This window comes from Jaculus jaculus, chromosome 10 (genome assembly GCF_020740685.1).
Source record: "Jaculus jaculus isolate mJacJac1 chromosome 10, mJacJac1.mat.Y.cur, whole genome shotgun sequence".
NCBI classification, from domain to species: domain Eukaryota; kingdom Metazoa; phylum Chordata; class Mammalia; order Rodentia; family Dipodidae; genus Jaculus; species Jaculus jaculus.
In genome coordinates, this window is record NC_059111.1 from 20,138,893 (window position 1) to 20,155,268 (window position 16,376).

Below are 16,376 nucleotides of genomic sequence, written 5' to 3' on the forward strand. Positions count from 1 at the left end.
ACCATCTAGTCACTTGGCAACAACTTCACCTTCTAACACCATCATTTTGCTCATTAGACTTCACTATACAAATGGGGGTAGAAGAAGCCATTAAGACCATACCACATAGTATCAATTTCTTCCCCCTGCCTCTTCTTTTTCTTATCATTTCATAGCTGGCTTCTGAGTCCCTCCTCAGGTATCTTAAATATAATGACTTCCATCATTTCATTTCTTCAAGCACTAAACATTTTCCATTAGTATGACAAAACAGCGGTGTCTGGGTAACTTATAAAGAAAAGAGGTTGATTTAATTCATAGCTTGAGAGGCTGAAATTCCAGACAGCTCACTCTAGTGAGGACACTCGTGGCTGGATCAGATCCTGCTGGCTAGAATCATGACAGGAGTACTTCTAAGAAAGAACAGCTCTATAGAATCTCTAATCCCATCATAATATTATCACAGAGCAGGTCAGGAAACCAGAGAGGCTGGGGAGGGGCCAGGATTGTATTGCTGTTTTCTTTTTTAAAACCTTCTCTGGAGAATTAGCCAACATTTCTTAAAAACTATTATCAATTTCTTTTAAAATATATATTTTGATTTTTCGAGGCAGGGTCTCACTCTAGCTCAGGCTGACCTGGAATTCACTATGTAGTCTCATGGTGGCCTTGAACTCATGATGATCCTCCTACCTCTGCCTCCTGAGTGCTGGGATTAAAGGTGTGTGCCGCCATGCCTGGCTCTCTTTTTAAAAATACTTATATTAATTTACTTGCAAGTAGAGAGAGAAAAGGAGACAGAAAGAAGAGAGACAGAGAGAATGAGTGCACCAGGGACTCCAGCCACTGCAAATGAACTCCAAATGCGTACTGGTGAACAGAACCCAGGTCGTTAGGCTTTGTAGGCAAGCCACTGAGCCACCTCTCCAGGTCCCTGTTATCAATTTCTTCTGAGAGCCATGACTAGTTACTTCCCACCAGATCCCACCCCTTAATGGTTTCAACATCACTTTACGATACTTCTGCCCCAAACTCCTAACACTTGGAAGTCTTAGAGGACACATTCAAAACATATCCAGACCACAGCCTTTTGCCATCCTGGGCAATTTCACTCACTTCTGGATGGCCAGTCTTTTAACTGTACCACCCTGCTCTCTTCTCTCTCCAACTGATATGAAATAGTATTCTTCCTGGTTCCCTCTGCAAGCATAACCATTCATTTCCCTATTAGTGAAAAAGTTGAGGCTGTCTTTTGCCTGGTTGTTTCTTGAGAGTGTAGGGTCTCCCAGCAGGGCTAAGAGAAAGGAACCACAGGAGAGGAAGCCTTTCTGTAAGATAAAAGAATAAGTGAGATTCTTGGGATTTTTATGCTATCTCGTTCAGCTCTCTAGTGATGAGGAGCAGATTATAGGGAGTTTGGGGAATCTCATCTTGGAATATAGAGGCTGGCTGCCCTCCAATAACCTCTCTTTTTGGCCACCTCGAATCCCTGTGGAAAGCAGCTCAGGGGTGATGGTGTGGACATATCATATACAAGCTCAGTGACAGACAACTGGATAGAATCAAATCCAGAGTACAATAAGGAAACCTTGAGCATTTTCAGACACAATTACCTAAACGTTTCTTGGCTTCCTTAGTTCTTCTGACAGAGCCAACTTGAATACTCTCATCTCATATACACAGCCTTCTCTATCTTCAGCCTGCTTCTATCTTCCTGAGTGCTCAATTTCTGGACCCTCATTTTCTTCTGGGCATTCTGCCCGTTCTGGATTTATGTCCTTCCTTATCTCCTAAACCACATGGCTGTCACTGGACTAATACACCATTCAGGAACCCTTGAGTCTCTCAGTCCTTGTCACTTTTCTTCTCCACGCACTTCTAGACATCTTCAGTTCCATGTCAATCCAACCTTTTCTCCTCTTACCATCCATTGCTGGGTAAGTTCCAGATGGCAAATAAATAAATAAATAATTAACATATATATCGCTTGTTTCTAATCCTGTGACTCTTATAGACGTTTATTACTCTCTTTGAACACCCACCATTCCCTTACTCCTCTTCTTGTGCCCATAACCTTCCAGCTGCTTCATAGACACATCCCATGCCCTCTCACCTATGAGTCAATCTGTATATATACATCTTGGTCATCTTCCTTTCTGGCTCACTCTCCTGCAAATAAATTGCTTGGCCTCATGGCAAACTCACTTCCACAACTGAAAAAAAAAATCTTTATATCAATCCTAAATATTTGTTCTTCAGACAAATGTTTATTGAGAACCAGGTTGGTCCATGGGTGTAGAGGGACAAATAGAACCCAGCTGCTGACGTGACCTGCTTGACTGCAGCATCCGCGAGCTACGTTATCCTGCTTTGCTGGTTGACTCCACTGGAAACCTGTGGGCTGCTGTGTCCACTCGCTGGCCTCCCCTAGTGGTCCTGTGTGGGCAGCAATCAATTTCTTCACTGGGAGACTTGTAATTGGGGCTTTCCACTTGGAAACTGATGGTAGCCATTTATTTTCATGTGGACTAGGATGCAGGCAGTGCCATTCTGCAGCAAGTATAAAGCCTGGCGTATTCACAGGAGGGGAAAAGACAAAATATCTACAAGAAACTGTATGATTAGTCAGGGCACTCTAGAGGAACCAAACCAATAGAATGAAGATGCATTATAAAGAGGATTTATTAGATTAGCATAGAGGATACAGGCTGAACAGCCCAACAATAGCAGCATGCAGGCCACAGAGTCAGAGAACCTGGTAGCTGTTCAGTGCATGAGGCTGGAATGCTCGGCAGTCCCAGTCCTGGCCTGAAGGATTCCTGGAGAGCCACGGGTCTTCAGTCCACTCTAGAAGGCTGAGGAAACTGGGTTCCAATGTCCATCGAGGACAACAGCAACAGAGTAGATGCACTCACCAGCAAGCAGCAAGGCAGTCAGGCAGAAGGCCCTGTGTTCTCCTTATATATGATAGTTTACCACCAGAAGGGCGGCCCTGGGTCACCCTCACAGCCTCATCCGAGAGGTGGCTCACATCTGATTCCCAATCTGATTAAGTTGACAGTAGAATTTAACCTCATAGAGACTTTGTGGATTAAATGTGTGTGTGTGTGTTAATGAATTCATGATGCCCCTATTTGAGCACTGAATGAAATCATTTCAGGCTAATGTATATCCCCCTTCCCCCCCACCGTTGCAGTCAGGTTGGCATTGCTGGTAGAAATCACCCAACTAAGAGCAGCTTGTGGGAAAAAGAGGTTTATTTTGGCTTACGGGCTCAAGGGGGAAGCTCCATGATGGCAGGGAAAACAATGACATGAGCAGAGGGTGGACATCACCCCCTGGCCAACATAAGGTGGACAACAGCAACAGGGGAGTGTGCCAAACACTGGCAAGGGGACATGACTATAATATCCATAAGCCCATCCCCAACAATACACTCCCTCCAGGAGGTGTTAATTCCCAAATCTCCTAAAGCTGGAAACCTAGCATCCAGAACGCCTAAGTTTATGGGGGCCACCGGAATCAAACCACCACATTCCACCACTGGCCCCCATAAACTGATAACTATCTATGATGTAAAATACAATGCATTCAGTCAAACTTTAAAAGTCCCCATGGTTTTTATCAATTCCAATGATATTCATACATCCCTATAGTCCAAGTTCTTTTAACTGAGCCATAATACCAATTAAAAAAATCCCCCCCACCCAATTCATAATGGCACAAAATAAACATTCACACTGCAAAAGATGTCACTGGGCATAGCAAAGAAACATTCAGCCAATACAAGATTTAAAACAACCAGGGCAAACATTAAACTTTGTAGTTTCAAGTCCAACAACTCTAGCCAATAACAAGTCTCCAAGTCCAGTAAGTCTAACCAGCAACAAACCTCTGGAGTTCTAATTCTGCCTCTCCAGCTAGGCTACTCACAGTTCTGGGAAACTTCATTGGGGCCAGCAGCTTTCCTCAGCAGCCATCTCATGGTCCTGGCATCTTCACTGGGTCTCTACCGCAACCCATGGTTCATCCTCATAGCTCCCTTGGGTCTCCATGCAGGCATCCCGCAAACCTGCTTCACACTGCCCACGGCCATTTCCAAAACACAAGACCGTGTTGCAAACTCAATAACCCTCTCTTTCCTGCATTCCTTATATCCACAATACCAGCTAGGGTGCCAATTTGTTAATCCAGGGGGGAATAAAGCAGACTTTGAAGAACAGGACATTCCTTGAGCACTCAGGCCCCTCCAAAAGAGGAACCCTGTTGCCCCAGTGCAGGTCAGCTAGCCCAGTTTCAAAGGCTGTAATCTCTCAATTGCAGCTAAACGGGCAGAAGTTCACCCAAAGATTTTTCTTCCTGTGCCATATCCCTCTGCTCACACCAGTTCTTTTCTACGCAAAGCAACCCTGCAGAACTTCTCAGGACACAGGCATAACAGCAAGCTTCTCACATAAACTGCTAGCCCAGTCCAAGCAAAGCTTTTTCTCACCCTCATAAGCCAAACCTCACAGTCCACAGTTCTTACTGCATTCAGGCCTTTCAACTCTGACCAGAATAGTCCATCAAGCTGTATTTACAGCACTGCAAAGTGTCTCTTAGGCCAAGGTTTCAAATCCTTCCACATTCCTCCTGAAAATCAGCTCCAAAAGGCCAAAACCACACAGTCAGATTCTAACAGCAATCCCACTACTTGATACTTTACTGTTGCAGTCAGGTTCGCATTGCTGGTAGAAATCACCCAACCAAGAGCAGGTTGTGGGAAAAAAGAGATTTATTTTGGCTTACAGGCTCGAGGGGAAGCTCCACGACGGCAGGGAAAATGATGACATGAACAGAGGGTGGACATTTAGTTTGTTCAAATTAGTTGATGATGTCCAGTAATATGAAGGACTTTTTAGGGTTAAGATATAAGAACGATTCTCTTTTCTAAGGAATTATTGGTCAGAGTTAGGCTGGAGGGGTTCTGCCTTATGTTGAGTATTTACAGTTATGCCAAGAGCCTAGTGTGAGATTGCTATACTAAGGAGGAAAGAGAAGGTGTTGTGTAGCAATTTCACCCAAATTGAAACACTCCCTTCCGGGGGAAAGAGGGAGGTTGAGGAGACTCAGGAGATAAACAAGTCTGGCAAAGATGAAACTTTAAAAAAAAGTCAGAACCCGCTCCCCAAGGTTATAGAAGCAGTAAGCTCCCGACTCACTCTTGCCATGGAAATAAACCCGACTCATGCTCTGTAAGTAATTCCCCCCAGTCAACTCATTGGTTCATCTAAACTGGTTTTGGTGCGACTCTGCTTTGGTGCTATCCTGTCTGGGGTGAACAGACACGTGTTCTCCTCTCCTCAGGGAAAAAAGTTTCACACAACAGAAGGATTCAAGCCCAGACCTGAACCATGACTAAGAAGTGAAGTCAAGAACCCATCTGAGAGCTGGAGAGATGGCTTAACTGTTAAGGCACTTGTCTGCAAAGCTGAAGGACCAGGTTCCATTCCCCAGAACCCACATAAAGCCAGATGCACGTGGTGGCACATGCATCTGGAGTTCATTCCTTTGCAGTGGCTAAGGCCCTTGAGCACCATAATAAAATATTTCTTTTTAAAAAAGGACTCATCTGGGGCTGGAGAGATGGCTTAGTGGTTAAGCACTTGCCTGTGAAACCTAAGGACCCTGGTTTGAGGCTCGATTCCCCAGGACCCACGTTAGCCAGATGCACAAGGGGCACACGTGTCTGGAGTTTGTTTGCAGTGGCTGGAGGCCCTGGTGTGCCCATTCTCTCTCTTTTTCTCTCTGTCGCTCTCAAATAAATAAATAAAAATGAATAAAATTTTTTAAAAAGGAACCCATCTGAAAGAACACCAGCATGTTGAAGATATAAAACAACAAAACAAAGAACCTTGGGGTGGGGGAGCAGATGTAAAAAGAACCTCAGGAACACGCGGTATCACAGAAGCCAAGAACAGAGTGTTTCAGGCATGCAGGAGTGGCTAATAGTATCATTTACTCCTGAGAGTTCAAGTAAGGTAAGCCTTGAAAACCACCTTTGGCTTCAGTGATGCAGGCAGGTGGTCAAGCGCGGCTTTACCCAGTGCCCATGAGCAAGGGAATAAGGCTTCCTGATTCCTGTGGCTTGATAGTCACTACCATGAACCTCTTCAAAAAGTTCATCTGTAGTAGGAGGGGAAACTTGGTAAGCTAGAAATCATTGTTAGGAAGGGGAGTGGGTTTGAATGTGGAGGTAAAGAGGAAATAGAGGGGGAAGTGTGGAAGATTCAAGAGAGAGAGAAAGATAATTGATAGCTTTGGAAGAGTGCAGTAGATAATTGGGCAACTGTAGTTTAGCAAGACCCATGATTATCTGACCTCAGTAGTCTCGGGCAACTGGCAATAGGCAAAGGGACTTCACAGAACGGAGTTACACCCTGTTCCTGCGGTTTTCAGGCAGTGTTCTGTCTTTGAGCATAGTTCGTTCTTGCAGCACCTTAATAAAGACTGAAAAATGAAGGCAACATCCTGAAAATGCTAACTACTTCCTTCAAATTCAATCCTCAGAGGACCAACAGATAACAGTCACAAAGCAAGGCAGTTCACATTTCCAACAAGAATGGCAGAAACTTTGGTTTTGGGGCCTGGAGAGATGGCTCAGAAGTTAAAGGCGTTAACCTACAAAGCCTGATGACCTGGGTTCGATTCCCCAGTACCCACATAAGCCACAAAGTGGCACATGTGTCTTGAGTTAATATGCAGCTTAAGGGTCTCTGACAGGCCCCTTCCATTCTCTCTCTCTCTCTCCTTCTCTCTTCCCATCTCTTAAATAAATTTAAAAAAATTTAACTTGCTTTTTGGATGCAAGTAACTAAAACCTAACAATAAAATCTATCTTAAATTGAAACACATGTTTAAAAAAATACTTATTTCTGGGCTGGAGAGATTGCTTAGTGGTTAAGGCGCTTGCCTACAAAGTCCAGGACCCATGTAAAGCCAGATGCACAAGGTGGCCCATGTGTCTGGAGTTCATTTGCAGTGGCTAGAAGCCCTGGCATGCCCATTCTTTCTCTCAAATAAATAAATAAAATACTTAAAAAAATTTAAAACTATTTATTTGCAAGCAGTGAGATAAAAACACATACGAGAGAGAAAGAGAGGAGAAGAATGAGAATATATGGGTGAGCCAGGGCCTCTAGCTACCGCAAACAAACTCCAGATGTGTTTGCTACTTTGTGTATCTGGCTTTTACATGGGTACTGGGGAACTGAATGGTGGTCGCTAGGCTTTGCAGGCAAGCGTCTTTACTGCTGAACTCTCTCTCCAGCCCAGAAACAAATTGTATTGCCATCTTGAGACAAGGATTCAGCTGGGCCTAGAAGACTGAGAGTCTATGATGTTCTTTGGTCTGCACACACATGCATGGGTACACATATCTGCATACACATGTACATATACTATATATACAAACACAAACAGAGTAGAAATTACTTTTAGGGAGATATTTCACATTTACAAGTGTTTGATATACTCATCCATAGGCCTTCAAAAGTCACTACAGTAGGCAAATATGATTCTAGGATGAATGATGCAACGTGACTAGATACATATGGCTTGGAATAAAATCCCCAGAGCCAGCTCAGACATCAACTTATGAGGAAGTAAAATTGTATGTTTTGGAAAACTACATCAGAGACTGACAACGCAATGCTGCTGGTTACAGAAACACTGTGGGAGATTTTCAGCAAACTTGTTTTAAAAGTTACATTTTCAGGCCAGAGAGATGGAGTAACCATGTTCGATGCCCCAGGTCCTACGTAAGCAAGACACACAAGGTGATGCAAACACAAAATAGCACATGTGCACAAGGTGGCACACGGGTCTGGAGCTTGATTGCAGTGGCTAGAAGCCCTGGCATGTCAATTCTCTCTCTCTCTTGCTGTCTCTCTCATTGAAAAATAATTACAGCTGGCCATGGTGGCGCACGCCTTTAGTCCCAGCACTCGGGAGGCAGATGTAGGAAGGTCACTGTGAGTTCGAGGCCACCCTGAGACTACATAGTGAATTCCAGGTCAGCCTGGGATAGAGTGAGATCCTACCTCGAAAAACCAAAACAAACAAACAAACAAAATTACAAAAAAGTTATATTCTCATATTATGTAACTTAAAGTATTCAAGTATAATCCATTAAATATAAGAGTCCAGATTATTCCATCTGTATCTCTAAAGGCTCATATATGAAAGTTGACCACAAAAATAGTATTGGAAGGGTAAGTTTTAATTGGAAAAATTAGAGATTTCCCCTAATATTCAGCCATATATGACATATGTTAATAGCTCATTTCTGTAGTTTTAGCTTCCTGTTAACTCCGGGATCACATAACTCACACTTTACTGGATTTTTTTTTTTTTTAACTTCAGTGCCCAACAACAGGTCCTTTTAAATCTAAATCTGACTGCACGTTAAACTCAGTCCTTCATCTACCCATTCCTCCTTTGTCTTCTCCTGTGATCACCAGGACCTTCTTTCATTTGCACACACTGAAGTCAATCACCCACATCCCCACTCCCCTCCACCCTTGATATCTATCTGTGTCAATGTATTTATCTATCATCATCTCCTAGTCCTTTAACCTATTCATTTCTCTGAGTTCCATTTTAGTCCATGTCACCATCATCTCTGCCTAGACTATTGTAGCAAAACATGAACTGGTTTTCTTGCTCTTATCTCCTTTCCACTTAGATTCTAAAAGCAGTCTGAATAATTTTTTTCTACAATGCAAGTCTGAGTTCAATTTCCAGTGCAGACTAAGTCCATACCTATCTTCAGACAGCAGCATCTCTTGCTCCCCATCTTCCTCTACCCACAATTTAGTTATGTTAGATGCTCTTACTGTGCTTTCCTACGTGCCTTATCTTTTCTGCTAAGCTGGGAATTCTTGTCAATCAGACTTGTCATGGGAGTCACTTAACACAGGGCAGGACCTGAGGTACTGTAAGTGCTTTATAAATATTAAAGGGATGAACCAATGATTGTGTTACCTTAGCATCCATCGTAATACCTGGTCAAACAGCTCTTCTCATTTGGTTCAATGATGTGTGTGTGTATGTGTGTGTGTGTATACATGGGCTTATTGGTTGAGATTGTGCATCTGTAAACTTATAGTCAATACTTCTTTTTTAAAAAATATGTATGTATCTTTATTTTTTTACTCACTTATTTGAGAGGGAGAGAGAGGAGACAGAAAGAAAGAGGCAGAGAAAGTGAGTATGGGTGCACCAGGGCCTCCTGCCACTAGAAATGAACTCCAGATGCATGTACCACGTTGTGCATTTGGCTCCACGTGGGCACCAGGGTCTCAAACCCAGGCTCATCAGGCTTTGTACAAGTGCCCTCTAACCAGTCATTACTCCAACCCCAAGTCACTCTTCTCCATGAAAAAAAGGTATTCAATAATATTGATTTGATTAATATATTGTAATTGAACTGAAGATATGTAATTATGTAATTAACTGAGTCACCTATAACAAGCCACATACTGCACAGGTTTGTCCTTAAGGAGCACATATCTTTCTTAATTAGGATTAATCAAACATGGCTCCCTAGAACAGGTGGCTTTTGAAAGAGAGGGAAAAAAAAAAAAAAACCTCATCTAGTGGAATATAAAGGACAAATGTAAAAATACCAATGTCCATGCAGAAGAAAGTAATGTTCTGGAGACATAAGCAACTCCTAGTTGAAATCTGCCACAACTTGGAAGCGTCCTATCCTGTGATCCCTTCACTTGTTGGGATAGCTTCCTTCTCTACCTTGTGTACTGGTATTCAGCTGGGGAATTAGCTGCAGAATCTCATTACTGGCAGCAATAAAAACACTCAACTCTATTGCCTCTCCATTGCTGGAAAAAAAAAAAGATCCTTTACTTCAGAGAATAAGAGTCCTACCAAGTTTTGTATCCATGGGATTTAACTTATTTATTTTTTATATCAAAATATACTTACAACAAATTTCACAAGTCAAGTTATTTTTGGCCTGCACTTTGGTAGCAACACTAACCTACAATGGTCACTCTGTTTTCTTTGCTCTAACTGATTCTTTGTGCACCACACCTTGAATATGAGCCTCTGACTTTACTGAGATTGAAAAAAAGTGCTAATTTCAGCAATGGCTTAATAGCTCTTCATAGACTTATGGTTTAGACTTACATAAAAATGTGCTTGGAAGTATAACTGTGAGCTGAGGCTTTTTTTTTTTTTTTTGAAAATCTTGTTCCAGAGGATGAGAATGATGAATGAGATGACTGAAAAAACCTTTTCTCATATATGCCTTACAAATGCATACATACACACACACACACACAAAGGAGAGGTTAACTGAGTCCAAATGATCTTTTAAAAAGTAATGTCAACGATGACATTAACATTAAAATGAAAGATCTGAATTGAAGGGTGGTTGGATTACTTTATAGTCTTACTCTTGAATTGATTCAGAATCTCTTCCTTTTTTTTTTTTTTTTTGGTTTTTCAAGGTAGGGTCTCACTCTGGTCCAGGCTGACCTGGAATTAACTCTGTCATCTCAGGGTGGCCTTGAACTCATGGCAATCCTCCTACCTCTGCCTCCCGAGTGCTGGGATTGAAGGCGTGCGCCACCAGGCCCGGCTAGAATCTCTTCCTTTTTATCCCGGGATCATCTATTAGTAGTTTATTAGACAGTGTTTTATAAAAATTTTGATCTAGTCACAAGTCAGAAATATATGATTTTGTCACTCTGTCTCCCGCTTTAAACTTTTTAATATAAACTCAATATACACAGTAGCCTGATAAATAAGACAGTTTATAAAATACATGAAAATCAGTCAGTTATTTTATTAGCCAAACTCATATTTTTCTGGAGACAAATGTAAGCTTCATTTTAGAAGTCGCATTATATATATATATATATATATATATTTTTTTTTTTTTTTTTTTTTTTTTTTTTTTTTTTTCCTTTTTCTGAGGTAGGGTTTCACTCTAGTTCAGGCTGACTTGGAATTCACTATGTAATCTCAGGAACTCATGGTGAACCTCTTACCTTTGCCTCTCGAGTGCTGGGATTAAAGGCGTGAGCCACCACGCTCGGCAATATATTTTGATATAAAAAATTTCAGCCTTAGGTGGCCAGAAATTAACATTTAGAAGATAATTTATAGTTGCCAAAGAGCATTTCTCATTAATTATCTCAGAAAACGATGTGATTATTAAAGGTTAATTAAGCAAATACTTGTGAAGTAATTGGGAGGTAATCTATTTCTAATTTAACAGGTCAACTAGGGGTATTTAGGAATTTTTTTTTTCTGGTTAATAACTCTAACCAAAACAAAAAGATATTTAAATTCTTTCCCTAGTAGAAAAGAGTAAGCTGTGTTTGCTCTTTTAAGTATTGTTTCAAAGAACTGTGTGTTTGTGTGTGGAGGGGGCTCCTAATTTGACTGTTTTTATGATCTAAACTTTTCTGAGCTCTTCCGGCCCAGGGCTAACCCCACGGTTTATATTCTTTATTTTGACACTTTGGAATAAAATAAAATATATGAAGAAGGTAAGTAGAGAAGGCACAGGGGTTGTGTTAGAAAAGTACTTTTATTTTTATTTTTTTTCTTTGTGGGACACAACGCGTCTAGGTTATTGACTGCCGAGAAGCGTGAACACAAATCCACCTCCTGCGAGCAAACCAACCCTACGACTAAAGAACCCTGGAGGAACACCTCGTGTTGAGCTCTCCACGGGTGCAACGTCAGAACGCGATCGCCCCCCGTCCTCAGGGGCACTACCAACTGTTTCCTCCTAAGTTCGGGTTCACATAGCTGGGTGCGATCACGCGACTCCCGAAACGCGTTATAAAAATCAATAAATCACACCCCGTGGCTTCCTCGCTCTCAGGCCAAGTCCCGCCACGTGAATTTCCAGGTACAAAAACATGTGAATTTCCCCGCCAGGCCCTAGGTGAAAGGTTACAGAGTCCCCTCCCCGCGGGGCACGGGTGGGACAGAGAGTCACGGGGCTCCGCCGGGCCTCGGCACGGGATGGAGAAAGCGGGATCCCGGGACACCTTTGTCTGCCGCCCTGGCTCCCGGGGACGATCGGCGCGGACGTGTGGGGGCGCGGGCGGGCCCCGAACCCCTCCCCTCCCCACCCACCCACCGACCGACCGGCCGGAGCGGGCCGGGGGGTGGGGGGGGAGGAAAGCGCGCAGCCAGGGCACAGCCGGCCGGGCCTGGCGGCGGGAGGTCAGCGCGGCGCTGGCCCGCTCGGACGCACGGTCCCCTCCCACCGGAGCCGGGCGCGCCAGGTCGCCGCGAGAGCCCGGCGGGCTCCGTATTGTTTTTGGCGAGCACATAAATCCCCGCGCCGACCCCTGTTCGCACCCAGGTTTCCTGCCGGAGGCCATTGGGTTTCCTCCGAGGCTCGCTCGCTCTCTATATATACAGAGACCCAGGCCAAGAGGCTGGAGCGGCGCTGCTTCGCGTTTTATTTTTATTTTCGCCCCCCCCCCCCCGCCTGCACTCCCTGAGTGTCCCTCCTCTCGCCTCCGGTCTCCTCACCGTGAAGCGTCCGAGGAGGTGAGCGAAGCGGGGGTTGGGTGTGTGGGGGGGAATAAAATAAAATAAATAAAAAAAATCTGTCCCCGGAGTGAGGAGGCGGGGACGCGGGAGGAGGAGGAGGAGGAGGATCCGCTTCTCCGGGGTTTCCCTGACGCCAGCAGCAGCGCCCGGCGCGCGCACCCCATTGCCCGCGTCCACGGCTCCGGGAACCCTTGAAAGGTGGTGGGGGGGGGAGGGGAGCGAGCCTTGGCCGCCAGCCCTGGAGCGCTGCACAAACCTCGGCTCTCCCCCCACGGCCGCCGCGGTGGCTGCTGCCGGCGCGGGGCGACAGCCGGGAGTGGAGCCGATGGGTGGCGGGGGGGGGGGGGGGGGGTGTCTGAGGAGGAGCGCGTGCGCGCGTGCGTGCGTGCGTGCGCAGGGGAGGCGGCGTGGAGGGAGAGCGTGCTGCTGGAGGGAGTCGCGCGTGCGCGTGCGCGTGGGTGGCGGCGGCGGCGGCGCGCGCTCCGGCTCCCCGTCCCCGCGGTCTCCGCCCCCCTCGCGCCGGTGCGCGCGCGCGTGTGTGCCTGTGTGAGTGAGTGCTTGTGCGCGCGCGCGCGCGCGCGTGTGTGTGTGTGTGAGTGCGTGTGTGTGTGTGTGTGTGTGCGTGTGTGTGTGTGTGTGTGTGGAGGAGCCCGAGTCGGCGGCGGGTGGCGGCGCCTGGAACCTGGAAGATCGAGCCAGCCCGCCACCCCCCCACCTCCCCTTTCCTCAGGGCCTCGGAATGTACTGACTTCTCCCCCCCTTCTTTCCTTCTCTGTTCCCCTCTCCTCGTCCCCACAGCCCCCTGCAGGAGGGAGGCGCCCCCGAGTCTTCCCCCCGCCACCCCGCAGTCTCCCGCGCGCCAGCGAGAGAGCGAGAGGAGTGGGGGGAAGCGCGCGGGCCGGGCCGTGTGCTGTTGCTTGGAAGCCCCGGCGCGGTGCAGCGCGCAGGGAAGGAGGCGCCGCTGTCTCCGCCGCCGCCGCCGCCGCTGCCGCTCACTCTCCGGGAAGAGATGGCGGCGGAGCGGGGCGCCCGGCGATTCCTCTGCACCTCCTCCTCCTGCTCCAGCCTGCTGCTGCTGCTGCTGCTGCTGTTGCCGCTGCTGCTCGGGCGCCCGAGCTCCGCCGCCCGCAGCGGCTCCCCGCCGCAGTCCGCAGGTAAGCCGGCCGGGTGGGGGGCGCGGCACCCGGCTCGGGGTTGACCCGCGGGGCTGGAAGGGGGTGGTGGTGGTGGTGGTGGTGGAGAGCGGCGGCGACCGTGCCGCTGGTGTTTGCTTGTTTGGTGATTTGTGTGTCTGTGTGTGTGTGTGTTTCTCGGATCCAGAAGGGAACTTCTCTAAAAGCCTCGGATCCCATCGCCCGAGAGACAAGGGTCTCGCGTGGAGGAGGAGGACCGCGGAGGGAGGGAGGGAGAGAACGCCGCCGCGGGAGGGAGGGAGAGAAGGAAGGGTGGATGGAGAGAAGGGCGATCGCCGGGGTCCATGTCCGCCCCCCTCGCCACCTTCGGGCGAGGGGGGTGTTGTTCCCTCCCGGGGTCTACTTGTGCGCTTTGTAAATGGGAGGCAGGTTCACCCCTCGCCCTCCTTCCCCTCCCCCCAGGCTCATCCCACTTGTAAGAGTGGGACATTTCTTGTGCTCACACAGGCACCGGTAGAGGCCACTACACACCTCATTAAATCAACAATCGCGAGGCCAATTCATTAATTTTCGGGAAAGGAAGGAGGAGGGGGGCTTGAGTTCTTTTTATTCTTTATTTTATTAATTTTTTTTTTTTCATCTGGCTATGTATGGGGTTTGCCAGCTTCTGAAAGTCCTGGCGGGTCTGGAGGGACTCTTCGGTGCAGGGATTGCAGCCTGTGGAAAAGAGAGGGGGTGTCTTGGCGGAGGGGAGTTTACTTGTCCCTTAGCGATCAGTGCTGTTGACTTAGCCACGAGGATGCCTCCGGTGAGTGGCTCCAGGCTCCAGGTGATTGTGTCATTTAGCGTTTCCGTTATGAAATGTGCCTTTCCTGGGGATTACAACTATATTTACATCTTGTTACCCACCCTTAACCTATGGAAGTTTCCAAACATCTGATCTGAAATACATATCCATTATTTTTAAGTGGTAATGTACAAATACGTTGGACACCAAAAGCTATTTTTAGTTTCTTTTTTATTTCATGTTTTGCATTTCATAGATTACAGAATCACCTGCATTTCTATTTATTTAAGGGGGCCAGTTAGCAAAAAAAAATTAAAACACTGGTATAGTTGAAGATCAGGGAACAGTTATTGAAGGGCAAATTGTCATGGACTCTGCTACCATTGTTTGCCCAAGGTGGTATACCATAAAACTTGACAGAAACTTTCACTTACTTGCATGAGACATACAATTTTCACACTTCCCAAGTCAGACACAGACACAGTGGTATCTTGAAATTGCTAAACCAGAGCTTCGCCCCCCCCCCCATTCCAGTGAAATAACACTTAAAACCACATTGTAGTACAACTTGGCTGATAAGCTTGATTTTCTTGCAAACTGTGTGTCTTTGTGTATGCAGATATAGCTAATGACTTTTGCCAGTGTCAAAGAACGGTTTTAAGTCCACAGTGCCCATGTGGAGTGTCTAAACAGCTAACTAAACAACATTTAGTGTCAAATTAGCATCACTGATATCACGATGTGCTCTTGTACCTTCAGCTTATACAAATTTTCAGGCACACCTTTCACACCCAAACTGTAGGTAGCCAAACAATTTTCTTTTTATGAGAATGGGCAAGAGGAATTTAACAATTTTTGAAAACTAGTTTCTCTTCCTCTTGTTTAATTTTATATGTGAATATATGTAGCTCATCTTATACGCATTTGAGGTAGTAGGTGGAGTTTCTGTTTAAAGTTTTGTTTTTTCAGTAAATTGGTGCAGGTTATTTTATTAGGTTAAAAATAATGTGAGTTTCTTAAGTGATCTTCACATCTGTTCAACATTAACTCAGTCAGTGGGTTTTTATTTTGCACTGGTGAAGTTTAAGGCAGCTATTCTCAGCCTTCATGGAGTTTGCAGTCTGGTGTGTAGGTAGGAAAGATAGCCAGCTATTAATTATATAATTAACTACGTGTGATAAACACTACAGAGTAGAATGGATTTGAGAAAGTGTGCTGAGGTGACTTTACCTGAGTGAGAGTGAAGGGATGATGTGTTAGAGGTGGGGAGGTCCACTTAAGGATGTAGTTGGGAGGACTAATTCTTCCTCCAGAATAGTTTCCATTAACCCTTGTTTGCCGAATTACAAAAGTGAAAGAAGTGATTGCAGTAAGCAAGGGATGGTTCCTTCTGTCAGGAGCCTTGGTGGACAAGATCAGATCAAGGGGGGCTGGGGAGATGGCTTAGGGATTAAGCGCTTGCCTGTGAAGCCTAAGGACCCTGGATCGAGGCTGGATTCCCCAGGACCTATGTTAGCCAGATGCATGTGGGGGCGCGTGCATCTGGAGTTCTGGTACAGTGGCTGGAGGCCCTGGTGCGCCCATTCTCTCTCTCTCTGTCTCTCTCAAATCAATATATAAAGAAAATGAAAAAAAAAAAAAAAGATCAGATCAAGGGACTGGAGAACTGAGCAGGCAGCACCTGGAGCAAGCTGTCAGTAAATCATATGTCAATTGTCTGTGCTTTTATTTTATTTTTGCAGATGATAAATTAGACGGTTTTGAGGGGTGATAGGAGCGTGAAGATGTTCAGTCAGTAGTAAAAGACAGAGGAAAATGGATGTGTGGGAACACAGGATCAGCAAGTGTTTCCCCATTGGACATTTGGATATAGAGGAAAACAGAGTGAAAGGCTA

The 16,376-nt window shown here is 45.8% G+C and overlaps 1 protein-coding gene across 8 annotated transcripts in view; it reads left to right on the forward strand.

Moving 5' to 3' along the window:
- Positions 1-13,555: 13,555 nt before the first annotated feature.
- The window catches only part of Neo1 (neogenin 1), a 185,834-nt gene continuing 183,013 nt past the window's right edge, over positions 13,556-16,376 (forward strand). For all 8 annotated transcript variants that reach the window (XM_004666708.2, XM_045160440.1, XM_045160436.1 and 5 more), the window contains exon 1: positions 13,556-13,715. In XM_004666708.2, the coding sequence (XP_004666765.2) occupies positions 13,571-13,715 (145 nt within the window). In that variant the 5' untranslated portion in view covers positions 13,556-13,570. The remainder of the gene's footprint in view (positions 13,716-16,376) is intronic.